The sequence below is a fragment of the Microchirus variegatus genome (genome assembly GCF_963457635.1).
Source record: "Microchirus variegatus genome assembly, chromosome: 2".
NCBI classification, from domain to species: domain Eukaryota; kingdom Metazoa; phylum Chordata; class Actinopteri; order Pleuronectiformes; family Soleidae; genus Microchirus; species Microchirus variegatus.
In genome coordinates, this window is record NC_139803.1 from 13,297,131 (window position 1) to 13,309,740 (window position 12,610).

The 12,610-nt window shown below is 41.2% G+C and overlaps 1 protein-coding gene across 1 annotated transcript; it reads right to left on the reverse strand.

Annotated features, from left to right (window-relative positions):
- Positions 1 to 4,580: 4,580 nt before the first annotated feature.
- Positions 4,581 to 11,596, reverse strand: mogat2 (monoacylglycerol O-acyltransferase 2; the record flags this gene model as incomplete). The annotated part of the gene is made up of 6 exons (XM_083903159.1): positions 4,581 to 4,735; positions 5,706 to 5,905; positions 6,144 to 6,318; positions 6,423 to 6,627; positions 10,336 to 10,514; positions 11,500 to 11,596. 6 exons carry the CDS (start codon positions 11,594 to 11,596, stop codon positions 4,581 to 4,583), a joined length of 1,011 nt encoding a protein of 336 aa, XP_083759285.1.
- Between the last annotated feature and the right edge of the window lie 1,014 nt (positions 11,597 to 12,610).

Sequence of the window (12,610 nt, forward strand, 5' to 3'; positions counted from 1 at the left end):
ACACAAGTCCACCTATTTAACCACTCGGCTACCGCTATTATTTTCTCTTACATGTCAGGAGAAGACTATTCGGTAAGATTAGAAAGAGACTAAAAGATCTCTCATCTGAACTGCCGCTGCAGCCCGCGCCGAAACTAGCTGCCCAACCTAGCTGCGTGCCGGGCGGGCAACACCGTCCACCACGGGGCGTTGGTGGTGGCACCGGGTGACAGGTTCTGCCCGGAGCCAAAACCCCGCCGTACCGAAGCGGGTATGGCAGCCCGCCGGGAGCGGCTGCCATACCCTTCGGTGCGTCAGTACGGCAGCCCCAAAACCGAGCGAACAGTTCAAAACACAGAACTCGACAGTCGAGCTATGATGCTAACTTAGTTAGCCAAGCTAAGCTGAACTTACCTGTTGAGGAGAGGAGTAGCACATTCTGCATCCGTTTTGAAATTCCTCTCAGCTTTAAACTCTCTCCATCGTTCAAAAGCATGTCCTATATAGACCCTCGCTTTGCCGCAAACTTTATCTTGGCGTTTTTGACATTCATACCGAGGTCTTTTAGGTTTCCTTTCGTTTCATTTCAATTGTAGCTACGTAACTGGCAACCTATGGCTGCTCAAGCGCTGAGACTCTACTGACTGCTATGATTGGTAGACGGCGTTAGATGGCGCGTCATTTCAAAACATAAACAAACTTTCCGGTGCGGAAAATATTTTTTTAATGCAAATATTTTTTTTTTATTAGTTTTGTTGATGAGTTCAGTATGTTATATGAACATTATTCCTGGTCCTCTGTGACATATTATGATTTTATGGCCAGTTGCTCTAAATTTATTACATAATGCAAGAAAGATTCAAGATATATAAAGACAAAATAAAGTACAAAAACTGTGAATATAAACAAATAAAGGTGGAAAAATAGATAGAGATGTACACACAAACTACGTGGTTTTTATTTAATTGAAATCTATTGATGGTAAATTTTAAAATTGGTAACAGTCAAATGAATAAAGTTGTTATTCTCACTCTTAAATTTGATTAATTTCACACACATAAATACAACAACAATACAAACCAAGTAAAAATAAACATATAAGATAAGGAATAATCCTTCTTGATGATTTAAAATGATGCATTTTAAAATGTTGGAAACCAGAATGGAATAACTCATCTATTCGTATACAGTAAACACTCCGTGTTTGTCACAACCTGGGGGAACCGGATCTGCGTTTACAGTTTGTTTTCTATTAAGAAAAAGAGATAAGATATAATGACCTGAAGGATCCAGCCAACGCTGTACTTTGACCACTTTCTTCAAAAAATACGTCAATGATGTTGTTTTTCCTGACCTCGCCCTCGCACCCCTGCAGAGACGCCTGATATCAAATGCTTATCAACCACGAGCAGCTGATTCCAAACCATGTATATCACTGTATGTCGTTATATATTGTATGTAGTAGTATTGGTCCCTTCTGATTGTCAATAGTTTGTATTTATATAGTGTTTTTCTAGTGTTGATGACCACTAAAAGATGCTTTACACTACACGTTTGCCATTCACTCATTCACACCCATTCACTCACGCTTTCTCATCTTTTCATACATTTCAGCAGCAGCAACGTGGGGTTAAGTGTCTTTGTAGGGGTAATCGGAGCCGGGAATCGAACCCACAACCTTCAACTTACTTTTTCTTATGTTTTACTGCTTTCAGCTTTAGATGAAATCCACCTTTTATTGCATAAAATGTTCATGCTCACATGTAATATTTTGCATTTTCAGTCTCTTTTGCATCACTGGTAGTTTTTGGTTTAGTCAGCGTTTTATCTGCGAACACACACACACACACGTCCAGACTGTGTTGAAAGGACCATGGGGCATTGTCCCGTCTGCCAGTCATTTCATTTAGAAATATCAGAGAACTCTTGCCAGCTTTTATAAACGCATCTGCCAAAGTTCACAGACAGTCTTATCATTTAGGATCCAGATCCAAATCCACCAAGTGCCTCCCTCCTTTCACCCAACATCAGCTCCTCCTGACCCCCTGTGACCCTCAAAAGCATCATAGATTAGCCGTTATTTCCACACATTTAAAAGACTTGCAGTTTTACATCATTCAAAATATTGTGGAAAATATCATAGATATCAACGTTTACTACCAGAGAGAAGAAAGGAACCTGCCGTTTGCAGGATTACATTTTTAGGGCACCAACAAGGCGTCTTATATATATCGCCACATACTGATTTGATCGAATGCCATAGCCAAGGTAAGTCAGTTTTTTTACGTGTTATTGCCATCGTCTGTAATTAACTGCCTACACTCTTAGAAATAAGGGTTCCATCAGGGTCCTTCTACAAGGGCTGAGGTTCTACCTGGAACCATTTCCTTCTGAAAAACCCTTTCCCTTTTTTTCAAGGGTTCTTGGTAACACTAATGGTACCAGTAAGAACCATGTTGATCCAGAGAACCCTTTAAAACCCCTTTCCTGAATAGAGGGTTTTAAAAGGGTTCTTGGTGGAACCCTCCAAAAGGGTTCCAGGTGTAATATCCGAAGAACCTTATATGGTTCTACGTAGCACTTTTATTTCTAAGAGTGTAGGAAAGTATTTTTTTAACCCTAACCCTCTAACCTCACGCCTTCTCTGGGCCCTAATACCAACCTCAGCGAGCCTAAATGAGTTATGTGTGCCTCTTCTACCACTGTACGCTAGGAAACGCTCCTATGGATCGTCTTTGGGGGTTAGCTGTTGAAAAAAGACGCCTAGGAAGTCTACTAAAATCTAACAATGTATTGTATAAATACTCAGGGATGTAAATGCCATACATTGATAATGATTGAGCGATGGGAGGTCAGTGGCAGAAGAAGTTTCAAGCTGAAGTTTAAGGGTTCAAATCCCTGCTCCACTTGGTCTACTTGTTGTTGTGTCCCTGGGCAAGACACTTAACCCTAAGCTGCTCATGACAGCTGTGAATGGATATGATCAATGTGTGACAGAAAAAGCACTGTGTGTATAGATATTGGTGTGAATGGGTGTGAAAATAAGCAGGTCTAGAAAAAGTCTAGAAAAGTGGCATATAAATACAGACCGTTTAATCAAACATATGCACGTATAATCCGGTGACTTTATGATCTCTGATAGGGAACTTGGCTTTTTGTTACTGGTTCGAGTCCCAGGGAGGGGGGTTGGCACATCCAATGTCCTCCATGGCCTCTACCAAGCTCTGATAAGTGGCATCAGAGTTGCATCAGGAAGTGAAAAAATCTCTGCCAAATCAGATATGCTGATCACCTGCTGTGGCAACTCCTAGAGAGAGAGGGGGGGGGGAGCCAAAGGTTTCTTCTTCTTAAATCAGAGGTATCATTTGAATGTTTTCTACATATAAATCTGAAACTATACATGAAGAAAAAAAGTACAACTCTGCTGACTTGATGTAATCACGTGGCGGCATCCTCTCTGTTTGACCTCGACTGCTGCCAGTTTACCAAATGGAATATTTCTCCACCACAGTTCATCACGAAATATTGAACTAGTACCATGTCCAAGAATCATATCTGTTTTTGGATGAACCCAGTGACACCAGGCTGCTGTTGAGAAATGCCACAGTTTATCACTGATACATGATGACTCAGCTGCTATTTTATTTTATATTATTTGTAATTCTTTTTTTCTTTCTTCATCTTCCCATTATGTCATGAAAAATGATTTTCAGAATATTTTTTCTTTGCTTTTTTCCTTTATTTATACGATCTATATCATCTATATGACATGGCTTGTTAATGTTCATGCAGTTTAAGTTTCAAAAAGAGAAAAATTAGTAGCACGAAAATAATGTGAAGCACTGGTCTAGCATCCTACTGTATGCTTAATGCTTTCATGTGTCCTACTTTGTCACTTTTGCATCACTTCATGTTTCCATGAGTCAGCGTTTTCCCCCCGATCACGCACTCACTGACACTCACACGTCTCGTCCAGGATATGTTGAAAGGGCGAGGTCATCGTCCAATTCATTTCGTGGTGAAATATCAGCGCTTGCCATCTTTTATTGCAAAAAATGAATTCTGCCAAAAGTGTCTGCCAAAGTTCACAGACAGTCTTATCATTCAGGAACCAGATCCCAAACCAGACGGAGTGATATAAAACCTGTAATAAAACCTATTAATGAGTCGTGCGATTAGGAACGTGCTTGACCCACCACCAAGGTTTACACTCTGAAAAGCACATTTATTCACTTTCCTCCTTGAGAATTACTATTCTCAAATGTATCTCCAAAAATGTTGTTGCAGTACAAGAAGGACAAATATGTTGAGTCATGTATGTACAGTAGTATTTTATTTCATGATGCTACAACACAAATTCAACCTATGACTGTATTTGGATGGCGATGGATCTTGCAAAAGAAAGGAAGAAAGAACCCGAGAGAGAGATGCAATAACTGGGAGAAGTGAGGAAAATTGGGACTTGTGTCATTGGTTTGTCCCTTTTGTCCCTTTTGTCCCTTTTGTCCACACACAGCAGCAGCAGCAGCAGACCGAGTGAAGACTCACTGAGTGGAATCCATTCCGTTCATGTTCAAATAAGCCTCCATCTTCAGTCCAGTTCAGACAAAGACCAGGTGAGTGTCCTTGTCCACTCCATAGTTGCATTTGTGCTCCTCGAACAGGTTACTGAGTTCTTCCATGTAGAGCTGGTGCATCGTGTCGAGCTCCTCGGTCGTCGGCTTTTTGTTTCGCGCCACCCTGATCGGCCTTCCCACTGTGAAAGAAAGTCGGAAAAACGCAGAATGCATGTCATGATTTTGGTTTTATCTTAAAAATCGAAGCTTAAGTGTTGAATTGCTTTACATTGAATGATTTTTGACCCCATAGCACTGGGAGAGTTCTATGTGGAAGTCACATTTCTTTATTCGTCTCCTGTGGAAGAAATTTGTCTTGGACAAGAGGACCGTAGAATATAAGGTTCTTCGGATATTACACCTGGAACCCCTTTGGAGGGTTCCACCAAGAACCCTTTTAAAACCCTTTATTCAGGAAAGGGGTTTTAAAGGGTTCTCTGGATCAAAATGGTTCTTACTGGAACCATTAGTGTTACCAAGAACCCTTGAAAAACCCTTTCTTCGGGAAAAGGGTTTTTCAGAAGCAAATGATTCCAGGTAGAACCTCAGCCCTTGTAGAAGAACCCTTATTTCTAAGAGTGTAGTGTGAGGTATTGATGCTTTATCAATGCTGATATTGCAATTGTTGAAATTTTCGAAATTTGCTTTCGCTGCCAACCGCGAACCAGGCTGGAATCCAGACACTTGCTGCCAACAAAAGGCTCACTCCAATAAAATCTTCCCCCATTTTAAGAAAATGTTCACTGCTTTGTGTCATTATTGGCCTTCAGTGGCTGGAAACTCAAATTTGAAAACCACTTTCTCTCCGATACTTGTCCTTAAAGAAAATCATTGTTTTTACCGCTCTGGGACAAAGGAGCAGCTGGTTTTCTGCTGCCCCATTGGTAAGTTTGTGTCACTAAATAAAGGATTTCACACACCTAAATCACTAAATATCACATTTGAACTTCGTGATGGAGGCAACAACGGCTCTGTGATGTGATGAATAATCACTGATGTTCTCTATGGACTCCGGTTGGCGAAGTAGTAGGCACATAATATGTACACTTCAGCAGACACGGAACCCTGTTGTTACAGCCCATGTTATCAGTGAGGCTGGTGTTGACTCACCGACTGTATTGATGGGTCTCCTGTACGGCATGAGCCCAAAGGAGTACTGGAAAATGCCACGTGCGTGGAAGAGAGGCAGGGAGACTCCCATGAGCCTCTGCAGCCGTTCCTGTATCCACCGGAGCCAGGTTCCTCGTGGGTTCTCCACCTGATCGAACACTTCGTTCTCCCCAAAGGAGAACACTGGCACCAGATGAGCCCTGCAACATCACGTCATTGATATAATCGATTAGACTCCCACCATTTCAAACCATCCAAGGATCCTGTGCTTTCCCAGGAAATTCCACATGAAAAGATCTTGAATCACTGAGTCACTGTTTTCAAGAGGCCGCGAAAGCTCAAGCCTCGGGAAATGTGAAATTTAAAGACTGACACAATTCCTCAGAGATTTGGAAACAGAACACATTCCTTGTGTCTTCCGGGGCTATTTGCTCTTACCCGTTCTCCATGGCCATCTTGATGAAGCCTTTCCTGCTGGCCAGCATCACCTTGTAACTCCCAGGATGCGCATCGAGAGCCTCCGGGGCTCCACCAACGGCTATGACGACAGCGTTCCCTCCTTCCCTTCGGCGGAGAGGATAGCTGGCGCTTTCTTTGTCTGACGGAATCAGACCTGAGGTGTTGGAGCAGAAAATTAATTGTTTACAGCTGCTATAAATAAAGTGAGAATATAGGCTCATTCGTATGGTATGTATATCTATAGTGGCTGGTCCAAACCTGCACACATGATGTAGTCTCTGAAGAACGGGGCTCTGAACCAAAGGGGCAACATGAGCAGGTGGCTGGTGAGGCCAGGAAACAGCTGATTGAACCCTGTGGCGTAGGTGCAGAAGTTGGTAAACGCTCCCGCCACCAGGATGCCATGGGGATGGAAGCCTAAGACGTAGTTCTGCCTCGGATCCAAGTCAGCTGTCTTCACCAGCTGAGGGTAATAAAAAGAGAAAGATGGTGCATTAAACTAAATATGATCACTTTTGACGCTGATTGCAGACATTTTATGACACATAGCTGATAGTGTGTTGGCCCAGCTGACTCAAACACAAACACGTGCACTGAGATGCCACTTTCAATATTGTCTTTGACCTCACTCGGCCCTTCCCCCCCCCCCCCCCCCCCCTCCAATTTGTGGCCTCAGGAACACTGTCAAAAAAACATGGAGAGCCGTCCCACTGTCAGCAAAAAAAGTAGACTTGTTTCTCAGTAGAGGTCACATGGCCGACAGCCAGCCCATCGGCCAGGTTGATCCGGCCACCGGCGTCCTTAAAGGACAACAAAATTAACCCCCAAAAATCAATAAAAGGCAGCATGATGATGCTAAGGTGGCTACTGTTTTTATCTCAGATATGAATGTGTTGTTCAGGATGGATTAAATTAGTGCAGATTTGTGTGGTTCGTTGCTTCCTTTATGTGTTTGTTTTATTGTAATATGGAGTATTTGCCAGGTGCAAGATTCAAAAAAGTCATAAATCATAAGTGTGTCTTTGTAGACAAAACAAGAAATGTTGTAGTAGCGTCGCTAGGGGATCGTACTTTTTTTTTTGGTCCTATGTTCCCCGTTTTTCCCCAAAAAAGGTCCTATGTGCCCCACTTTGTATGTGACAGGGGAACATAGGACTCTTTTTTTTTAAGAATAGGTCCTATGTTTCCCGTTTTTCCCCCAAAAAGGTCATATGTTCCCCACTTTGTAGCCAACATAAGAGAAAACAATGTACACATGTACAATCATATACAGTAAAAGCAAAAAAAAAAAAAGATAAGATAGAAGGTAATATCTGTCTGTTTTGTCAGAAATCATGTTCCTTGATCAGCGACTGTAAATGGCAGCTGAGATACAGTATCTGTGTGTAAGCGTCCAGAGCACAGAGATAGTGAGAGGCACAACAGTTCACTGCTGTGTCAGGACTAAAGAGTCAGTTTACAGAGAGCATTTTGCCCTCCATTGAAAAACAACACATCTCGTATGCATCGGTGTGCGAGATCGGTGTGAATCGACAGCTTTAAACACCACATTTGTGTCTTATTTCTGATAAAGACGAGGTTCTATTGATGCTGAACAAGTTGTTGTTTTTTAAGTGATTCTTCACTAATATCGGATGTTCCCATGGCTGCTGCCGATGCGTTGTTGTTGTGTCTCCGTGACCTCGGGTCACAAAGTTAATCATTGGCTCGGGCTCCTCTCCTCTTGAGGACCGTCGTTGTTTATAAGCAAAAGACACGTCCATTAGTGACCAATGGCTGAGTTATCATGAGGGGGGTCAACGCAACACCATGTATATACGGCTGTTGTCGTCCCTGCCAACAACTTCAGCCCTGATCAATAAAGTTTGCCGGAGCAAAGGTCTGGAGGAGCGAGCTAGTTCTCGTTTGTTGTCGTCCACATCTGGATTTTCTTTTAAATTTAGGTACAAAACAGATGTGTTGACACGTTTTAAATACGTCATATATGTATTAATAGTCCGAATTTTTAAATGTTTTCAGTTCGAAAAGTGCAACTACATCATTTGAATTGCTCTGTGCAGCTGTTACATACAGATATACTGTTTTTCTTGACATCTGTTATCTGTAATTCCATTTCTTCTGTCTGTATTCTCTTTGGCAGGAGATATTTTTATTTCATTTTAAAGGGAATGAAGCATGAAAGCAGGAAGTGACTATTATTGTGATGTCAAGACAGACGAGGCAACGGCACACTCTTAGAAATAAGGGTTACAAAAGGGTTCTTCTACAGGTTCTGAGGTTCTACCTGGAACCATTTGCTTCTGAAAAACCCTTTACCGAAGAAAGGGTTTTTCACTGGTTTTTGGTAACACTAATGGTTCCAGTAAGAACCATTTTGATCCAGAGAACCTTTAAAACCCCTTTCCTGAATAAAGGGTTTTAAAAGGGTTCTTGGTGGAACCCAAGGGTTCCAGGTTATAAAAAGGTTTTACCTGGAGCTAAAAAGGGTTCTCCTATGAGGACAAGCCAAAGAACCTTATATGGTTCTACTTAGCACTTTTATTTCTAAGAGTGTACCACTGCACTAATGAAATAATACAATTCAATTACAGGTTGGAGTCTGACTGAAAACACAAAGATGTGTCCACAAATAGTTCTGGCTGTGAGCTTTTACTGCATAAAAACCCATTCAGTATTTTGATACCAGTTCAAGATCAAACATCATGAAATCTGCTTCTACAGAACCTGAATGATGCTGGAAAAACCATTGACCTTTCCTTAGCCCAGCCCTTAATCATTTTCACATCTAAATCCAATCATATTTCTAACCAGGAAATGATGCCACATGTCTGTGGTCATGTCTGCAGACGCATGAGTCGACCAACTCCATCCTTGGTCGACTCACCAAATCATCACCAAATCTCAGCAACAACCTTGAGGTCTGGAGTTTGGTTTTTCCGCTTCTATCTCTATCTTTCTTTTTTCCCCTGAAAGTGACTCTGTGATTTCCTGAAACCACAGTCAAACATCAGCCAATCGGAGTGTGATCCACCTCATTAAAAATGTCCGTGTAAAAACTGCGGTCGTGCATGTGTTCAATGAGAGCTTCACTTTCATATGAACTGACATCATCATCATCATCCTCATCGTCGTGTTAATACGTCCTTCATTTAAAAACCATGTGAGCACACATCGGCTGGTGACGGTGGGAAGAGACCAATGAAACGAATCAGGTTCCCTCAAACACACTGCGCCTCTTTAGCCGTTCGACATTGACTCTTTGTTTGAGTCTTAATGAGGCGTAAAGTCAGATGATGCTGGAAAAAATACTCACTTTGAATGAAATCCATGAGATGAGTTTCCATTTTGGAGAAGATTGGTCTTTAATTGAGTTTTACAATCATTCATTATTCTGTGCTCGTTTCCTCTTGACTTTTTTTCCATTCTGATGATTTTTGTACACATTAGTTTGGTACATTCACGTCATCAAAGCGAGCCAACACGAATTAGTTTGTTATCATTTAGGATTTTGAACGCCTCGGTCATCTAAATGTGTCCATTTTTAGATTTCTTTTACAACAACTCCCATAATTGTAGAATGTTGGGTTCTCTCTTGTCCGTGCATCACCACATTGTCTTTATAACCTCAAGATATTTATATACCAACTTGATTTTTAGCAAGTTGATGCTGTTTCATTTCGTCAACCGAGGTCAAAAGGTCACCATCTCTGTGAGTTACTCACATGAGGTCAACTCCACTTATTTCCCCATGATTAAATAAATCTTGTACAAGCAAACTAACCAAATATAAAACCAGGAGAGACGTTATCTTCGAGGAAACAGAAAAAATAGCTCTTCTATCTCTTCTTCTTCCATCTATAATCCCTGCAGGTAAAGGTGAACTACCAACATATGACCACAAGAGGGACACAACACACTATAAAAGTACTGTAAATTCTGGGGTCAAATCAACTCCAAATCACTGCAGAGTAACTCCTCTGTTATCTCACTTTGGTCCATACAATTATTTCTTTTGTTATATGGAGCAAAGAAACCAGAATATATTCACTTTTAAGAAGCTAAACACTTGTTTTAATTAATTGTTTAATTGATTAAATTCTGGTTTCTACTAGTAGTAGTAGAAGTAGTAGTAGTACATACTGTATAAAGTCCATATAACACTGTCACTGACCTTGATGGGGAAATAATCCCGCATGTATTCCCAAAGTTTGAGTCCACACAAGGCAGGCACCCTGCGGCCTCCATGTGCTGGTGTGTCGTAGTCAAAGAACCACCAGATGGCGTACAACACACTGAGGAGCCAGAAGCGAGTGAAGAGCAGGTAAAAGAAGAGGAAGACGCAGGTGGGTGCTGAGGAGGCAGAGACACACAGTTACAGTGAGTACATGGATTATATTATATAGAAACTTTTCATGATTCTAATTCATAACATACTGTACATCAGGGGTCTCAAACCGTAAGTTTTGGCTGATCCTTGACCCAAATTAAGGCCATTACTGATGCTGACTGTAGCCCAATAACCATAACCAAGTCTCCTCCCATATATATATATGTACGTGTGTGTACCTGGTATTCCTTATGTTGTGGGGACCTCAATCTATTTAGACAGTCACATTATGGGGACTTGCTTCCCTTTAGGGGACAAAATAGGGGTAAAAACGGGTAAAAGGGTTAATGTTGTACCCTTAATGTTCTCATAATGACAATAAAAGACTCTTGAATCCACATAATGTACATTACTACATTTTACTGATGTTGTTTTATATATATGCATAATTTTAATTTTTAAAGGTGCCATATGTAAGAATGTGGCCAAAAAACAGTTACTACATTCAAATTCAAAATACCAAGGTCTTTTAGGTTTCGTTTTCTGAGGTAACTGACAACCCGTGGTTGCTCGGCAGCTGAGACTCTACTGACTGCAATGATTGGTAGACGACGGTAGGTGGCGCCACATGCCAAAACATGATTTCAAAATATAAACATGATTTGCAGTCTGCAAAATATTTTTTTTAATGCAAATATTTTTTCTGTACTGTTGTTGTTGGTGTGTTCAGTTTGTTATATGAACATTATTCCTGAGTCTCTGTGACATATTAGGAGGATTTTATGGCCAGTTGCTTTAGATTTATTACATAATGCACCTTTAAAGGTTTGCACTTTCATGACCATTATGTCACGTGTGCTGGATATCAACATATGTAACTGTACAGTAACTGTACAAATGAAAAAAACACACACAAAACTGGAACGCTGCACTTTACTCAGGTCGTGTCGTAACGCTTGTGTTTACGCTTACACTGTAAAAAGAAAAAGTGTAAAATTTATATCTCACCCAGGCCAAGAAAAGAGTAGACCCACTGCAGCACCGTGGCCGTCTGCAGTCGCCTGCGCATGGGCACGTCCAGGGGGGCAAAGTTGACCTTCACCATGTTGACCACCAAGTGAGACGAGCGGAGGCTCGGCAGCAAGTGGTGAAGAAAAACGCAGAAGAGAGCGACTGAGGCAGGTCCAAAGTCTGTCCCTCGTCCACCATCACACACTGAAGTCTGATTGAGTCGTCTTATCTCAGAAGCTCAATCCAAGGATTGATCTGCCAGTTCATCTCTTTTGACCCTGCAATCAAAGACGACAAACACACACGTGGTGAAACGTCAACCATATGTGGAAGAGGAAGAGAGAGGCGTCAAAGTCTTCTTCATTTCACTGTCGCTCTTATTTAACTTCCCTTCACTGTGACTGTGTTGGTCTCTAAAGTCGTAAAAAAAAGGCTGCACAATCTGAGCTTGTGTAATTGCACGGCGATAACAGCAAAGATAACTTATCACAAGAGGTGGGCCATTATCAACGTAGTATGAAATACTTAGACATTGTTTGGTTATTGTTTCAAGATAAATTACTGTAGCCCTATGAAGGCGTGTGTGTGTTTTACACACTGTAGAGGACTGACTTCATTATTTTGATGAAAGAGGAGGAGGAGGAACAGATAGTGGAATGAAGATACAGATTTCTTTGATTTTCAGGGATCCATTTTCCTATCTTAAATTTATAATGTAATTATAAATGTATAATGACATTGTTATCTCCTCGGAACTGTTGTGTTTTCATTGAGCGCTTTATTTTCTACAGGGAGTGAAACTTCTTCTCTGAGGCCTGATATGTTTGTACAGCGGCTCACAATAGACCCCAACCTTCTCACATGGAGACCAACAGCATGCTTTAAAAATAAAATGAAGATATATTTGAATATAAGGCGTGTTTTAAATGAACAATGCAGATATTGCACAGTGACTAGAGTGTATAATCTGGAATAAAAATGTAGATTTAAACTGTTATATTGTTGGATTCCTGTGTCTGTGAGGACACACACTGAGCCTGGGCCTTGAATAGTGTGAGATGTGCAGTATTATGCGTTCAGTTTGTTGCAAACATGCAGCTTCACCTCT